Below are 18,634 nucleotides of genomic sequence, written 5' to 3' on the forward strand. Positions count from 1 at the left end.
CCAGAAGACATATTTTTATTTTTATATGAACTTGTCCTGAGTAAATTCTAAATAGTTACAGAACAGACCTAGATGAAGAAACAATTGCCTTCCCAAGTTAATAGATCGAGAAAATTGTTGACTTCCTTCCTTCCTTCCTTCCTTCCTTCCTTCCTTCCTTCCTTCCTCCCTCCCTCCATCCCTCCCTCCCTTTCTATCCCTTTCTCTCCCTTTCTTTCTTTCTTTTTCTCTTTCTTTCTTCTTTTCATTATTGGATAGAGACAGAGAAATCAAGAGGGAAGAGAAATATTGAGTGGGAGAGAGAGAGAGAGACCTGTAGCACTGTTCCACTGCTTGTGAAGCTTCCCCATTTCAGTGAGGGCTGGCATTTTGAACCTGAGTCCTTGCACATTGCAATGTGTATGTGCAACTGGGTGTTTCACCACTTAGCCACCCACCCCCAATTTTCTGGCTAGTTTATCTGATCCTACAACAATTTCAAGTGAGATCATGCCAATATCTCCATTTTATAGACGAATAAACTGATGCCTAGAAGGGTGAAGTTACCCATGGTCACACAGCTAGTTGATGGCAGGATTAGTAATGTCTGGCAGAGTGACCAGTGCAGACTCTACTAAGCTTTGCAAATAGAAAGAAGGATTACATGCCAACCTTAGCTTTCCCATCTTTTGGTGGTTCCTGGGCTGCAGGTTTATATTCAGATTCCAGCAAAGCAGGTGAGTCAGAGGAGTCTGCCCGGCTGGCTGGCTGATCCTGGGCAGGGTCAGAAACCACAGTGGGTGGAGGCTCAACATCCACATAGATGTGATCAGATGGGGGCTCTTGGGAGGGGCTGAGGGCTTCTAAGGACTCAGTGACTGCTGGTGAAGCTGAGACACCTAAAATAAAAATGTAGAGTCAGGCTGCTAAGTACAGTGTAGAGTGGCCAGTCGATGGACACAATACTGGAATCAGATGCCTTTAAATTCACATTGCCAGTTTATTAACTTCTCTGAATGCCATTTCCCTTGTTTATAAAATGACACTAAGGATAGGGCAGTGGAGCACCAGGTTAATTGCACATGTAACCATGAGCAAGGACCTAGGTTCAAGCCCCCAGTCCCCACCTTCAGAGGAAAAGCTTCACAAGTAGTGAAGCAGTGCTGAAGGTGTTTCTCTTTCCCTCTCTATCTTCCTTTTGCTCTCAATTTCTCTCTGTTCTATCAAATAAAGTTTAAAAATCTCCTAAAGTATTGTTTAAAAATAAATGATAGTGAAAACGCCCATCTTGCTGGAGGGAAATAAGATCACGAGGTTAAATATCTGCCGCACAAAATTAATCAGTAAATGGTCATACTTATTGAACCCTCAGCTGAATTTTTAGCAGTTGTAATTATAGTGACCACACATATCAAGATCTAGGATACAGATCCTTTGCATTGACTGTCTTCTCCTAGTGTTTTTTTTTTTTAATCAGTGATTTAATAATGATCAACAAGACTGCAGGATAAGAGGGGTACAATTCTACACAATTCCCCACCACCAGTGTCCCATAACTTATCCCCTCCATTGGAAGCTTCCCTATTCTTTATCCCTCTGTGAATATGGATCTAAATTCCTTATAGGGTTCAGAAGGTGGAAGGTTTGGCTTCTTTAATTGCTTATTCACTGGACATGGGCATTGGCAGGTCAGTCCATACCCCCAGCCTGTTTCTTTCTTTCTTTTCATTTTTCTTTTTTAGTGATTTAGTAATAGTTAACAAGACTGTAGGATGAGAGGGGTACAATTCCTTATAATTCACATCACCAGAACTTCATATCCCCTCCCCTCTATTGGAAGCTTCCCTATTCTTTATCCTGTTGGGAGTCTGGACCAGAATTCTTTATGAGGTGCAGATTATGGGAGTTCTGGCTTCTCCACTGGCCATGGGTATTGGCAGATGGATCCATACCCTTAGTCTGTTTCAATCTTTCCCTAGTTTCCCCCAGTATTTTAATGCAGGGAATCTCTGGGGGGTTCCAGAAGTCTGTGACTCCCCAAGTATAGGAAGAACTTCATTTGTGTTCCCAGAGCACGAGGGGAAGTTTCACTGCTCTGGTATCTTTCCCTCTCTCCCCTCTGTCTCTTTGTTTTGGTCTCTATATATATATATAAAAAAAAAAGTAAGCTCAAAACAGTGAAGACCCAGTGGCAAAAAAAAAAAAAAAAAAAAAGTATGGTTCTGGTCTTTCCTGTCAAGGGTCCTCTCTTTTTCAACAGCAAATTCCACCAAATAAACACTTAATAAGCATCTACTCTGTGCTGGACACAGTGGTGGGGACATCCCTGAGGTACATCATACATTTAGAAATAGACCAAGGTTATACAGTAACTTGACTTTCAGAAAAGAGGCCATATGAGAGTAGCAGGCTATCCACCTGGTTGGGCCAGTGAGACAGCTCACAGAGGAGGGTGCCTGCTTTTTCAGGCATATGCCCAGGTTTGAGTCCAATCCCCACTAAGTGGGCAGAAGCTACAGGGCCTGTTATTTTTCCTTCTCTGTCCCTGTTACTTTCTCTCTTTATCTGAATAAGTTAAATCAGGGCAATGAAGTCCCAGCTACTACAAAATAGTGACTGGAATACAAATCAAATCAGTGAGAAAATCAGTAGTCTGTTTTGGGAAAAATTACAATACATGTAGAAAAATGTAGATTGATAGATAAGTGCAAAATGTGAAAGGCAAAAGAACCTGGTACTAATAGAAGAAAATATATTTGTAACCGAGAGATGAGAAAGGGTTTCTTAAATAAGCTGCTAAAAGAACAAACCATAAATTTTGATAGGTATGATTATATAATTTTTTTGCTAAAGATTTCCAAATACAATGTTAGCAGTTATCAGACTGAGAAAATATATGAGGAATTTCTATAATCTAAAAATATTAGCATCTCAAATATTTTTAAAAACCAAGAAAATCAAAGGAACAAATAAAATAGGGACAAAAGAAGGGAGCAGGTGAATCACAGAAAGAATAATCAAGACAGCAGCAAGCTTATGAATGGTAATAGTAATCATAGCAATCTAAACTAAAATAAAAATGAAAACTCAGAAAGTTGATTAATAGCAGGTACTACTAAAGAGGAAAAAATGAGACTTCAGGTGGTAGGGGCAGAGATTATTCTAGACTAGTGTAAATCAGCGCAATTCTCTGCAACACTCCATTGCCGTACTTCAGAAAATCACACGTGCACATTCCCTGACCCTCAGTAACCTCACTCCTGGGATGCATGTCCAAAGAGACTCCCATACTGGATCCTCCCCATAGGGACTCATACAGGGTTGTCCGCTGGCACTGTCTGTAGATGTGGGGAGGTGGAGGCATCCTGCAGGGGCAGGATGTTGGGAAGCAACAGGAAAAGAAAGGAAAAGTGGGGTAGAGGCATCAGGAAGTGATCACACACTGGTGCTCAGGCAGTGATATGGATAGATATTAAAATAAAGCTTTGAATGGTAGTCCAGGAGGTGGCATAATGGTAGAGTTTGATATGTGAAAGCATAGGGTTTCAGGTTCAATTCCCAGTACCACATAGGCCAGAGAGCTGCTCTGGTACTTGTCTCTTCCTCTCTCTCCCTCTCCCCCTCCCCCATTCCTCTCTTTGTATCTCTAGCTCATGAAATGAAAGAAAAAATAAATATTATTTAGAAAGCTTTGAAGAAAAAAGCAAAAAACCAAGTAAAGGCTGTAGCATTACATCATATACACAAATTAACTACATTGAAGTTTCTGATCCTCGATTTTCTGATACCTGTTATTAGAAATCCTACTATTACCTTTGCGTCTATGTTTGCAAAATATATGTTGCTTGTCTGCCAAGTAAATTCCTTTGACTAATAATACCATGAGACCTGTTTTGCAGGCTGCTTGTCATTTCTACAAGAATCCTCCTCTAGGACAAAGTCTGGATATGTCAGATTTTTCAGACCCATTGACTGGAAGGGTGTGTTGCCACATATGATCATACATAACTCTGATGTCTGGCTGCTGCCCTAAGGGTTTGGAAATTGTTCACGAGATAACTAGAATTACTCAGCTTTCTTTCTTCCTTCCTTCCTTTCTTTTTTCTTTCTTTCTTTCTTTCTTTCTTTCTTTCTTTCTTTCTTTCTTTCTTTCTTTCTAATTTGTTATTGCCCCCAGAGTTATCACTGGGACTCCATGCTGGCACTAGGAATTCACTGTTGCTGGTGGTCATGTTTTTCCTTTTATTTTCATTTTTTAACTGGCAGGGTTGCTTTTTATTTATTAACGAAAAAGATAGGGAGAGAGAGAGAGAGAGAAAACAGACATCACTCTGGTACATGTACTGTCGAGGATTGAACTCAGGAACTTATGCTTGAGAGTCAGTTCTTTGTACACTACACCACCTCCTGGAACACTTTTCATTTATTGTTTTTCTGTTCTATTTTATTTGCTAGGATAAAGAGAAAGTGAGTGGGGGAGGGAGACAGAGAATGAGAGAGAAAGACACCTGTAGACCTGCTTAACCAGTTGCGAAACTTCCCCACTTCAGGTGGGAAGTGAAGGCTTGAACCCTGGTCCTTGTGCATGGTAATGTGACCACCAGGTCTCCTGATGTCAGTTTTTTTAATGGTTTTTTAGAAATATTTTATTTATTTATGAGAAAGATAAGAAGAGAGAGAAAGAACCAGACATCACTCTGGTACATGTGTTGCCAGGGATCAAACTCAGGACCTTATGCTTGAGAGTCCAAAGCTTTACCACTGCGCCACCTCCCAGACCATGTGATGTCAGTTTTAAGGTAAGAATTTGGCAGGAAAAAGAGATGCTCTTGATCGTAAGGTATCATTGGGCATGGATCCACAGCAGACACCTGCAGGTCTTGTGGTGATGCCATGTGCAAACTCAGGGTCTAGGCGGTACTTCCTACCTTGGCCAGCTTGGAGTCCATCCATCTGTGAAGTAGTGGCAAGGGTCTCTCTGGATTTACACAGAAATTGCTTCAAGCAGTTGATGGTGTAGGTGCCCACCAGCGTGCTCCTTCCAAAGGCCCTCCAGTCAACCACACAGATGCTCAAGGGTGGGTGCAAAAGTTCATTCTCAGGAAGCTCCTGGAGGAGAGGCTGGGGTGAGGTGTGGGCAGTGTCTTGGCTAAGCCTAAGAACCAGCCTGGGGTCAGGATCAAACTATGCCAGACAATCCTCCCTCTCTTCTTTCCCCATCATGCTATACCTTCAGGCCCCATGCAGCTAAACATCCAAGTCTCATTATGGTCAGCTTATCATATTTGTGAGATCTGTATGTGCAGATTCAGGTACCTGTTAATCAGTGACAATTTTGCAAGCACAAGGTAGAAAAAAACCTCGAGGGGCCAGGTGGTGGTGCATCTAGTTAAGAACACACATTACAGTGTGCAAGGACCCAGGTTTGTTGGATAGTATGCCAGCTCCCCCTGGCTTCTGCTTAACCATATGCCTATATAGGGATAGATTTAATCCCATTCAAAGCTTTGGTCTATTTACATAAATCACTTTTACATTTACATAAAGCACTCCAGGGCATTGGTGGTTCAGTGATAAGATTCTCGCCTGCTCTGCCCCCTCCTTGTCACACTCTGATTTTCACCAGTCACTTTTCTCTCCACCCTCTCTATGTCACATCCTGTTTCCACCCTACTTGGCAAGTATATATAAAGATAGCATTGTGAGTTTTAGAGTACTTGAGTTTAGCTTAGCTCGTCTTAGACTGTGCTGCATCCTGCATGAATAAAGAGATACTGCGTACAACCCAGCCATGAGTCCCTGGTCGTCTGTTACCCGCCCGTGAAGCCAGCCTGGCGAAAACAACATAACCCGTCGAAAACAACATATGGCGCTACAACGTGGGACTGGACCTGCGCAACTCCCAGATAAGTGAAGACTTTGCCTACCTATGCACTATGGTCTTCTCTTCTACTTATGAAGAGGTTTGCCAAAGCCTCTACTGCTTCATTATGAGACAGTTTCTCTGTCTCTGGAACATTTTACTCTGGGCCACACTTCGGTTCCCTGACCGGGAACTTTGGTTTCTTATGACCGGGATCATAGAGCTTGGGAGATGCACAGAGATTTCTCCTTGGACTTTCTGGATTCCCTCTCCCATGTTTCCTGAGGAAAAGGACTACATTTTGCTTCGGGCCACAGTTTGGTTCTTTATGACCATGATTGTAGACCTTGGGATATGCATGGGGATTTCCCCTGGGACTTTCTGGACTTCTTCTAGAATGTTTCCCATGGAGAAGGACTACTCTAATTTGAAGAACATTCTTGAGTACCCTGGCAGTTCCCAAGTATGGAGACACGTGGTTAATTCTACTCTCCTGATTGGATTCTTTCTTCGATGGGAAGACACTTTTAAAAATGGGTGCCTGAAGCAATCCAGCAGGAACAGTCAGAAGCACCCTAAATGGAATTTCGAGGAGCTTTTTGGACTAGGACGCTCTCCGGGGACTCTTAATCCTACATGGTGAGATCTTGATAATCTGGTTCAAGTTGCGTTTCATAAGAGAATGATTTGAATGACTGAATTTTTGTTTGACATTGACTTAAAAAAAAAAATGCTGGACGCAGCCATGATTCCTAGAGACATCCAGAAACAATCCAAAAAATTGTTTTTTCCCTCCTTTGACTTCTCTTTTACGTCTTGACAAGAATCTGAAACGTTTAATCTTGAAAACTGTATGAGTTATGGGTGGGGCAGATAGTGCAATGATTATGTTAATTATTCTCATGCCTGAGGCTTTTAACCGTGGTTCTTCTGTTTACCTTTCCACATTTTATTGAGTTTAAACTGTTTAAATAACCTTAAAATCATACTAGAAAGGACTTCCAATTATAATGGAGTTATCAATTATAGTAAACTTCTAATCTGCTACAAGTTTTGTTTGACAAGTAAGTGAATTTCAGCTGTCAAAGTCTTCACATGAAAAAGCATCTACTCAAATGGAATTCCTGGAAATCCATTTGGATCCTGTTCTCTGACATCGCCCACAAGATGGAATGACTACAACACACACCCAGAAACCAATGATGAGACCTGGCACGACCTGAAGAAACAGATTCACAGACTCCAAAGCTCACTCTCTACAGAAAAGCAGAATTCTGGTGGCCGACATTCCCCATCAAGACAGACATGCAGCGTTTCATCCTCTGGCATTTTCTTCTGTGGTCAGCTACTTTGGACTGACACCTCCATCGGACTTACTGGTACACGCTGCTGTGTTTCTCAAAGACTAACTTCAGCCAATTGCCTTGAGACTTTATAGACCATGTCCCCTCACCTGCAGGCTCTTCCCCAGAGTCAGAAAACTCCCCCTCCTTATTAGGTTATGCCCACAGAGGCATGAAGCACCCCAAGAGGCAAGAGATGCCCACAGAGGCAGGAAACACCCTTTGAGGCAAGAGATGCCCCCAGAGGCATGAAGCGTTCCCAGAGGCAAGAAATGCCCTTTCGCCTGCTAGGCCTTGCCCTTTGAGGTAAGAAACATTCCCCTTGGCATCACACTGGTTATTGCTGCTTGCCTATTTTGTTTTCCATGTCTTATGCCAGTTCTTTTGAAAATACCTGTACGATATAGGTTTCTGTTCACCCCACAATCCTGATACTATGGCAAATAGTTAAAAAGAAAGGGGGAGATGTTGGATAGTATGCCAGCTCCCCCTGGCTTCTGCTTAACCATATGCCTATATAGGGATAGATTTAATCCCATTCAAAGCTTTGGTCTATTTACATAAATCACTTTTACATTTACATAAAGCACTCCAGGGCATTGGTGGTTCAGTGATTGGATTCTCGCCTGCTCTGCCCCTTCCTTGTCACACTCTGATTTTCACCAGTCACTTTTCTCTTCACCCTCTCTATGTCACATCCTGTTTCTACCCTACTTGGCAAGTATATATAAAGACAGCATTGTGAGTTTTAGGGTACTTGAGTTTAGCTTAGCTCGTCTTAGATTGTGCTGCATCCTGCATGAATAAAGAGATACTGCGTACAACCCAGCCATGAGTCCCTGGTCGTCTGTTACCCGCCCGTGAAGCCAGCCCGGCGAAAACAACATAACCCATCGAAAACAACACAGGTTCAAGCCCCTGGTCCCTACCCACAAGGAGATAGCTTTTCGAGTGGTGAAGCAGGGGCTGCAGGCATCTCTCTCTCTCTCCCTCCCTACATAACCCTTCTCTTTTGATTTCTGGCTGTTTATATCCAATAAATAAATAAAGATAACTAAAGAAAAAGAATAGATTTAATTTAAAAAAAAAGAAAGAAAGAAAACCTCGGCACAGGAGTGGACCCATGGAGTCCAAAATGATTTTGTTCAAGGGTCAACCAACAATGAAATATAGGTGATTTAAACAGTCATCATAGTAGGAGGACTAGTTCAGAGCAGGCAAAGTAGCTCATTGGGACAGTGTATCTGCTTGGGCATAGAAATGGCCCAGATTTGAGTCTGGCCCCCACTGCACTGAAGGGAGCTTTGGTGTTGTGTCTTTTGATCTCTCTCACTATCTCTGTCTGCTTTTCTTTCTTTTATTTATTTGTTTGTTTAATTATTTTTTCTTTTTACCAAATGAGAATGTCAAGTACTCTCTCTCTCCCTCTCTCTCTCCCTCTCTCTCTCCTCTCTCTCTCTCTCTCTCTCTCTCTCTCTCTCCTTTCCTCTCCTCTCCTCTCCTCTCTTCTCTTCTCTTCTCTTCTCTTCTCTTCTCTTCTCTTTTTACCAGAGCACTGCTCAGCTCTGGCTTATGGTGGTACAAAGGACTGAACTTGGGACTTCAGAGCCTCAGACATGAGAGTCTCTTTGCATAACCATTATGCTATCTCCCTCTACCCATGTCAGTTTTTCTATTTGACAAAAGCATGTCAGACTGGAGTGGTGAACAGTCTTTGATAACCACCCACCCCCAAAAAAAGAAGAAGGAACATCAGTTCACATGAAAACTACAGACATACTCTGTATAGTTTAGAAAAAATGTAAACATGTAGAAAAAATATAATCACTATCTATGCAAATGTTTCACCAGAGCACTATCTAGACTAGTGGAACCAGACTTAGAGGAATCAGAATCCCACAGAAAAGGACAGTGTGGCTGCACACCCCAGTGAGCATACATGTTTCCATGTCGAAGGGCCTGGCTTCAAGTTCCTAGAAGCTTCATGAGTGGTGAGACAGTGCTGCAGGCAACTCTTCCTCTCTCTATTTCTACCTCACTCTTCCCTCTCAATTTCCATTGGGAGTGACAGGCTCTCCCTCAGCAATTTCTGATTCAGTAGTACGGGGGTACCTGAGAACCTACATTTCTTATTTTAAATATTTATTTATTTATTTATTATTTATTCCTTGTTGTCCTTGTTGTTTTATTGTAATTATTATTGATGTCATTGTTGTTGAATAGTACAGAGAGAAATGGAGAGAGGAGGGGAAGACAGAGAGGGGGAGAGAAAGATAGACACCTGCAGACCTGCTTCACCGCCTGTGAAGTGACTCCCCTGCAGGTGGAGAGCCAGGGGCTCGAACTGGGGTCCTTACACTGGTCCTTGCACTTTGCGCCATGTGCGCTTAACCCACTACGCTACCACCCAATTCCCAAGAACCTACATTTCTTATTTTTATTTTTATTTTTATTTATTTTTTCCCTTTTTGTTGTCCTTGTTATTTTATTGTTGTAGTTATTATTGTTGTTGTTGTTGTTGGATAGGACAGAGAGAAATGGAGAGAGGGAGGGGAAGACAGAGAGGAGGAGAGAAAGATAGACACCTGCAGACCTGCTTCACCGCCTGTGAAGTGACTCCCCTGCAGGTGGGGAGAACCTACATTTCTAATAAGTTCCCTCCTGACAAATTAGGAGCTACATTTGGGGATACCTTGCAAGATACTTTGACATGCTTTATGAATTTTGTCTGGAACCCTAAAAACAAAACACAATGAATGGCTATTCTTTCCTTTTTGGATATTTGGATTTTTCACTAACTGAGACTGTTTGCTCTTGGACACTTGAATCTCCAGAACATCTCCCCTGAAGCTTTCCTCTGTTGTCAACCAGGGGTGCAGGGGAGTGGGGTAGGGGGGAGGAGAGGCCCATACCACTTCAAAAGCATCAGCCTGGACATTGAAGTTGGGGTTGTTCTTGTAGCTCTGGATCACAGTGGACTTCACTCCACGTCCACCACACTCTATGAGAACCTGAGGACGATCCACCGAGAGGAGCTGCACCTTCTTCATTTCCCGGACTCCCCAGAAGAGAACCTGAGGGGAGGGTTGGCAGAGCTGTCACTACAGACCCCAGGAGGAGCCATCATGGTGTAATGACTCAGGTGTGGAAAAGCCAAGTGGCCTGAGAACTAAAGTGGGGTTCTTCCAGACAAGGACCCCACAGTGATCCCACCTCCTCTGACACCATACAGGGATTCACTGCCACCCTGCAATGACTTTTAGACCCAGGGATAACACACCCCTTCTCTAGACCATACCTCCACTCGGTAATTACTCAACACCGGCCGAATGTTAGCAGGAACTGGGTAGATCTGGGTGACATCTGGTGGGTCAAGGGGAGGGAGCCCCTGCAGTCCAGATGAAGGGACCTGTCAAGCAGAACAAGGGCTGATTAGGAGGCTAGGGAGAGACAAGGGAGTGACACAGTCATATTTTCCATAGAGCAAAAGTCACATTTCCAACTTAAAATGCAACCAAGATGATGCACTTTACCACACTTCATTTGTAATTGACAAATAAGTTTTTTCCAGGGTACTGGACACTTAGTGAAGACTTACTGAGTTGAAACACTAATAGAAAAAAATGACGTTCAGTAAATTCATACTATAGGCTGTTGGAGTCTCTGGTGGGGTGATCTCCAGGGGAAAGGTAATGGACCAGCTCTTTCTTGCTCGCGCAAGAGATGACACAAAGTAAAAGACACCGGGGAGACCTGCAGCGTGCTCAGACCTTAGATCTCAAGTCTCAGGTCTCAGGTCTCAGGTCTTGTTTATTAGCAGGTGGACATGAGTTAAATAGAAAACCAAACAAAGGGAATTATTGAAATATGTCAGAAATTACAGGTTTCTTAAAGATCAGCTTGCCCTTATGGTAGGGGGGCTGATATGACAGGAATTGATGAGATACAAGACAGTTATTCTCCATGATGCAAGCAACTTAATTATCCAAAGGTATTTGAGAGAAGCATAGGGGTTAAACCAGTAGAGTGAGACAGAGAGAAGATGGATATCAAAAGCCATATAGTTTGGAATTTCTCTTGTCTGGGGTCTGAGGTGTATGATGGAGTGTGTGATAAGGTGTGTTCTTCTGTGATCAGAAGGTAAGGTGACTTTGAGTAAGTGAATCTTAAAGTAGGCAGCCATGTGGCCTGCAGTTAATGGGGAGAAGTACTGGGATTTCTGTGGGCCTGAGAGTCAAGAAGGAAAGAACTAAGTCTGAGCTTCTCCCTTTGCTCACCTTGGTTGAGAGAGACTAACCAAGAGAGTATCTTCTCAGACCTCCATCCAAGAATGGGGGTAGTTCTCCCTAAGCTCTATCAAGCTTACACATAGTCCCAACAATAGGCAAGAGACAAAAATCATAGGCAGATGCTCACAACATGACAGAATAATATGAAAATTACAGCAGTGAAGTGGATCTAATAAGATTCCGAGCCCCTGGGGTTTAACTTGCCCATACTATGCATGATGACAAAAAGACATCCACATTTATCAAATAGAAGCTGCATCCTAGTCAGTAAAACAGAAAATGGGGTTTTCAAATTTTGACTGAAGTCAGACTTCTTATAAAAATATCTTATCTTCCTGTGGGTTAACAAAAGTGGAGGAACAAAATAGTGGTGCTTTATTGAAATCTTACATGAAGGACTTGGAGAGGTCGACTAAGGAAACCAGTCTGCTAAGACCTGGTTCAACATGGACATCTCTCAAGAAACCATGCCTGGCATGATACTTTCCACTGCAAATATTCTTATAAGCTTTAGATCTCTGGATGTATTGTACCCCTGAGGAAGGCTAAGTGCCAAAATCAGTGCATGAAGCTGGAAACCAGGCAATACTGTGACCTTGCATGAGTCTTTTTTCCTCCCTCAATGTTCAAACCCCATCAGGGCCAGATATTATCTTAAATATCACTTTGGAGTAAGAGATTCTCTTCACTGGAGGTATTTGTCTGAGTTGGCCAAGAGGAAGTCTGCTCATTTCATTTCCTTCTCCAAGCCCCTCAGTAGTGCTCCATAGCCAGCAGGTTCTTCGTAAATTTCTGTTGATTGTCTCCATATGCTTGGCTGTTTCTGTTGTTATTATTATTACCACCAGGGTTATCACTGAGGCTTGACTCGATTGCCTACACAATGAATCCACTGCTCCTGGTGGGCATTTTTTCCTTTTAATTTTTAATATAAGACAGAGAGAAATTGAGAGAGGAGGTAGAGACAGAGAGGGATAGAGAAAGAGAGAGGCTTAAAAATCAAAGTTCAGCAATCAACTCAACCACTGACTGCATGCTGAGTTCAATCAGTCAATCAATCACATCAGTCCCCTGTTTATTCTTTAATAACAAAGGGAAATTTTAATCTATATCTCATCAGGAATGAAGAATATTCTGTGATTAAATAGATGTGGGGTAGTAAAAAGAACACTAGACACATGTTAAGTGTTTATAAATGTTTTCTGTCTTCCTCTTAGTTCTCTCATGGTCTGTCTAAAGCTCAAAGACTTGTAATTAGGATTGCTGAAGTATACTCAGTCAAAGCTGGGGGCCCTGACTTGTGACAGTGAGATACTGTGGGTGACAGATGGTATCCTCTGACGTTGTAAAAGTGACACCCAGAAAAAAAAGTGACACCCAGAATGATATACCTCTAGGCCCAAGATATCAAGAAGGAGACAGAGTTCCAGAGAAGTGCATTCCCAATGATGCCACTTTTCTGACCAAATTAGGGAAACATGTAATGCATGAGTCTGGATCACTTACCTGTAGCAGTTCAAATACAGCGAGAAGGTCCCCTCCGGAAAGGTTCCCACAAAATATGGGGTGATAACTCAGTCTGGGTGGTTCATAATCCTGGCCGACTAGCTTCACCACAGGAGCAGCCACTGTAGAACCCAAATACTCTGGCTTCCCCTAAAGCAGAAAAGAAATGAATTTTTGTTCCTGGTTGTTATAAACCTGGTTCAAGTCAACATTGGTGTGATTTTGTAAATAAGTTTCAAAAAGATGTAAATCTTAGTGTCTCCCTTTTGGTAATGTCTCGTTTCTTTTTTCTGCCAATCCTTGCTTAATCTTTACATAGATCTGTGTAGGACTGTGTGAAAGCTTGGTAGAGCTTAGGGGAGCTCTCCCATCCTTGTGATGGAAGTCTGGAAAGACACCTCACTTGTTAGACTCTCCCTTGTAGGGATGGAGCTAAGAGGGAATTGCTTTCCGTGACTCAGTTTCCCCTTGTTAGTTTCTCAAAGCCTCACAAAAGCCTGTATCCTTTCACACTTAGTTCACTTCCCTGCTAGCAGACCAAATGGCTGCCTGCTTGTAAATTCATTCAAAGTTCACAATATTCACCCAGAGTTCACCATCCTTTCATCCTTTGATCACATACATAGCATACTCCACCACAAGCCTTGACAGCACCCTGGCAGTAATACCCCCATACTTATTTCCTTGTCTTTGATTTACATCAAGCTTTGTCTTTCTCTGCTTTATTTCACCCTACTGGTTTTACCACTATGTTTTTCTTAATAACTTTAGATAATTAACATATTTTGCATCATGGAAACTAATTGCTTTGACCTTTCTGTATCTCATCAATTCTTTTCATTCCTACCCCTCCCCACCATAGGGGTAGCTGACCTTTAAGAAACCTGTAATTTCTGACATATTTGAAAAATGTCCTTTGTTCTGTTTGTTATAAAACCTATGCTTACCCCAAATAAAGTAGAAGTTCATACCTGAACCTTTCCTGGCACTTCTTTCTGCATCACACAGTCACTAGAACTGGTGACAAGAGGGCCAGCAACATATCTTGGGTTGAGAGGCCACCCACGTGAGTGCCAGCAGATCTGGAGAGCCATAAAATCTACCCTGATTCCCAGACACATTCTGAAGTGAAACATGCCGAAGTGGTATTCATTGCATTGAATAGGTTGGGTCAGCAGATGTAGTGTCAGTTGGTATGAATTGAGAGAAGCATGATGGAAAGTGATCCCCACCCTAGAATTTCCAGGACTGGGGGAAAATTAGGCTTATAGAGGAAGCAGGAGGTTTCTGCTGTCTTAGGGTTTGAGAAGGCAATAGATAGTTATTGCTATAATCAAATTATTTGGCAATTGGGTTGATTTTGAAAGTCCCATTGTTAGGCTAGGCTGTATTATACATGACCTCACCATAATTTGTCCTTTGATGTTACATATATATATTATAAAGTAACACCACTGGTTGCTTCTGCTCTCTTGGTCTAAGCTTATAGGAGAGTCACCATTTCAAAGACTCAGCCTCTCATCTGTGCATTGAAAAGTTTGAGACATTTAATGAATTTTCTCCTCTGATATTAATTAAATAGTGATTTGTATGACTATAAGTTAATAGGAGTGTACATAAACACCATTCCCACCACCAAAAGACTGTGCCCACCCCCAGTGAAGTTGACCATGTACCCTCATGTGGAATGTCAACCCTTCAGTATCATTACTCAGGTGATAACTTTTCTTTCTCATAGGGATCCTTAATTCCATTTCAGATAGTCCATTTCCTAACAAAGCCTCAAAACCTAGATATGTGTTAGCCTTGTGTTAGCTTCTCATCTTTTTTCTTTTTTCTTTTTTTTTTACCCTTGTACCTAGAATTGGATTAAAAACAGTAACTGTCTATGGAGCCATGAGGACTGACAAAACAATATATACTTAGCACAATGACTGGTATAAAATAAAGGCTCAACATATGGTGATGATGAAGAAGAGAAAGAAGAGGAGCAGAAGAAGGAAGGCAACGAGAAGAAAGCTGAAGAGGAAGAGGAGAAAAAGAGAATGACCTTCATGTTCAAATGATTGAGGAGTCCTGTCTTGTTTTTCTAGGTAGTACAAGATGGTAATTAAATATTTTTGCATAATTATGCATATAGAAGATAAGTTTCTATAGGAACTATTTGATGGCACCATCTTTTGCCTCCTCCCCATAACTGCTCCCAAGAATCTGGGCCTCCATTCCCCCAGAAGCAGCTTGGGGCTGAGATAATCACTTTGCTTAACTAGTGATGCCAGGAACAGCTAGACTGTTAGCTCCATGCAGGTAGTCTTGCCTATTCTATTCACTGTTGTGTTCCCTGACATAGGGCAGACACTCATGGCTTATTTATTTATTTATTTATTTATCTATTTATTTATTTACCTCCAGGCTTATTGCTGGGGCTCAATGCCAGCACTATTAATCCACTGCTCCTGGTGGTCATTTTTCTTTTTTCTTTCTCTTTATTTATTTCCTTCTTTCTTTCTTTCTTTCTTGAATGGGATAGAGAGAAATTGAGAGGGGAGGGGGAGATAGAGAGGGAAAGAGACAGAGAGACACTTGCAGACCTGCTTCATCACTTGTGAAGTGACCCCCCTGCAGGTGGGGAGCTGGGGGCTTGACCTTCTCACTATGTGTGCTTAACCTGATGTGCCACTGCCCACCCCCCTTCACTGCTCATTTACTAAGTAGAAGGTATTGGATAGTAATTTAGAATCCAAGGAGAATGCTCATATAGCAGCTGCACTGAATCACTGCTTTTAAACTCACGATGCAGTGCCTGTATTTTTAGTGCCAAAGGAAGCTTACTTGAGGTGAAAATTGGATCAAGTTTAGTCACATTTGAGGGGGGAAAATAAACAAATTTGCCTGCTGGTCTCCATAGGTGAAGTCTGCTATTCCAGACATGAGCGGAGTTAGGGCAGCTGAATATGAAATCTGCCATGTGATTGTTTTGTCTGTGTTCATAGCTGGGTGTAGTTAGATAAAATTAGCCCTGGAAACAGAGTCAACATAAACTCAAGCAACAAATTTGCCAGATCTAAATGTATTTCTTATGGAGTCTGATGAGTGCACAAATCACAGGTGAACCAAAGAAAATCCTAGACTAGAAACAAGGACCCCAATAGAGTCAGAGCCCAATAATATTATCATCACCATGAGATCATGGCTTTTCAATATTTGCATGCTATTTCTCAGGAGGAAAGTACAGAAGTCTATATGTTCTTTCTCTCCTACATGTCCTTTTCCTTTAGATATCAGAATAGAGAGTGGTTTTCCATGAAGAAATGCCTTAGATTGGGGTCAGGGAAAGCAGTTACAAAATGGAGATCTGGAGTGGGCCTATGGGTAGCAATGGAAGCACAAAAGGAAATCTATCTAACTTGGCAGGTTAATTTAGTAAGAGTTTTTCAATGATTGTGGTTGGTTGTCAAGTAATAAATATTATAGGGTTAGCACCATTTTGGTAGGAACACGATTGAACAAGTAGTTCTTTTGTGGTTATCTCTACAGAAAAATCTATATACAAGGCACAACAGTAGATATCATTTTCTGTGAGTAAATATACTGATTCCAAATTTACAGTCAGGGAAATGGAGCACAGAGAAAGTGGCACAGAAAAGTAGAATGTGCACCTTTAGAGGGATGTGGCCATATCATCCCATCTCCCATGTGCAGGAAAAGTACCTTCTTAGTCATAGGAGGCCAGGTTCTAGCTCTGCTTCCAATCAGCTGTGACCTTGAACAAGGCATTTGACATGTACTGATCTAGGAAATTGCAGGGGGCGGGTTCTGTTTTTTAAGATCCCTAGTCACTTTCTACAAATTCTCCCATCTTAATTTTCCCCTGACCTTGGATGAAAATCAGATCACTCAAAATGTCCTGAGAAAGAAGGGAAGCCTTAGTAAAACTTTTGGAGCTACTGTTATCCTTAATATATGTGTGTTTCTATAATCTCCTGGAGAGGTAGAAACATCATAGAAAATACATAAACCTTTGTCTTTTGCTTTGGATTTTTTAATTATAAGAAGAAGATCTGTCTAGATAATGAAAGAAAAATCCTTTGAATCCACCCAAAGTTTCAGAACAAAGACATCTTTGGGGAGGGAGGGTTAGTTAACACAGAGCAGAAATGCTATAGAGATGAATGTGTAGTTGGAAGGCTTGGAGGCAGCAACCAAGGCAAAAATACCAATTAGCAAGTCTGAATTCGTGACAGTGCCCATCCAGGCAAGGTCAGCTTTAAAAATTGCTTTCAGAAATGATGTTCACTGGGGCCTGCTGGTGGTGCACCTGGTAGATCTAGCATACCCACTGTGTGCTACAAAATCCTGGTCCCCACCTATACAGGGGAAGATTCATGAATAGGTTTAGAAGTACTACAAATGTATGTGTCTTTCTCTCTCACTTATCATCCCCTCCCCCTCTCAATTTCTGTCTATATCATAAAAAAGAAAGAACAAATGGCCACCAGGGGCAGCAGATTTTTCAAGCCCCAGTAGTAACACTGACATGGTATCTTTCTCTGCCTTTCTCTTTATATCTGAGAAAGTGCTGAAGCCCCAGTGATGATGAAAGAAGCCAAAAATAATATGGATTTTCTTTTCATTTTTTAAAATCAGCAATAAGGTATGAAGTAGTCAATGGCTGGGTATAATTGTGGCTTGTTTTAATCAAGTATCATATTTCTGAAGCATGTATGTGTTGTTTTTGCCAGGCTGGCTTCGCAGATGGGAGACAGAGATGACCAGGGACTCATGGCTGAGCTGAGAACGCAGTTCAATCTTTATTCATGAGCAGGGAGACAGTCCAACAACCTAATCACAACACATTTCTGTCCTGTCTCTCTTCTACCTCCCTCCTGAGGTGGGAAAGTCAGGAACAAAGGAAATATGTATGATAGGGGCGGGGAGAAGAAAGAAGCATGAACCAACGGTGACTAAACCAAATGTCCCAGAGGCGGAGGGGTGGGGGGGACCAAACCAATATCCAGGAGGTAGGGGGATGCCCACCCAACAGTGGACGTGCCAGCAGAACACATAGCAAGCAACACAAGCGAACCCAATATGATGATAAAATCAGAAGGCTTCACAAGCAGAATCCAGAAGCATATCAACATGTATGTGTTCAAATTTTGTGAACTAGATCCTATTTAACAGTAATCTAAAGGTTTTTTTTGGGAGGAGGCACTAGAGTTATCACTGGGCCTCGGTGCTTGCATAATGAATCTACCACTCCCAACAGCCACCTTCCGTTCTTTCTTTCTTTCTTTCTTTCTTCCTTCCTTCCTTCCTCTCATGCTCTCTCCTTCCCTTCTTTCTTTATTCCTTCCTTCCTTTCTTTCTTTCTTTCTTTCTTTCTCTCTTATTTTATTTGACAGAGGGAAATTGAGAGGGGAGGGGACACAGAGAAGTAAAAACAGAAAGAGACACCTGCAGAATTGCTGCACTCTGTGTATGTGTGTGTGTGTGTGTGTGTGTGTGTGTAGGGGGATTCTGGAACCCTGGTCCTTGCACATGGCAATGTGAGTGCTCAACCAGATGTGACACCACCTGGTCCAATCAAGAGGTGCTGGCACTCACATGGAGTGGATCCAGCCAGGGGTAAGTCATCGATCCTCCCTTACCAG

The 18,634-nt window shown here is 42.1% G+C and overlaps 1 protein-coding gene across 1 annotated transcript in view; it reads right to left on the minus strand.

Annotated features, from left to right (window-relative positions):
- The window catches only part of FER1L6 (fer-1 like family member 6), a 151,226-nt gene that overhangs the window by 60,177 nt on the left and 72,415 nt on the right, over nucleotides 1–18,634 (minus strand). The window contains exons 21-25 of the mRNA XM_060195393.1: nucleotides 12,981–13,130; nucleotides 10,484–10,594; nucleotides 10,098–10,259; nucleotides 4,908–5,088; nucleotides 652–878 (exon numbers count right to left, since the gene is read on the minus strand). Coding sequence (XP_060051376.1) covers nucleotides 652–878; nucleotides 4,908–5,088; nucleotides 10,098–10,259; nucleotides 10,484–10,594; nucleotides 12,981–13,130 — 831 coding nt within the window. The remainder of the gene's footprint in view (nucleotides 1–651; nucleotides 879–4,907; nucleotides 5,089–10,097; nucleotides 10,260–10,483; nucleotides 10,595–12,980; nucleotides 13,131–18,634) is intronic.

This window comes from Erinaceus europaeus, chromosome 1 (assembly GCF_950295315.1).
Source record: "Erinaceus europaeus chromosome 1, mEriEur2.1, whole genome shotgun sequence".
Lineage (NCBI taxonomy): Eukaryota > Metazoa > Chordata > Mammalia > Eulipotyphla > Erinaceidae > Erinaceus > Erinaceus europaeus.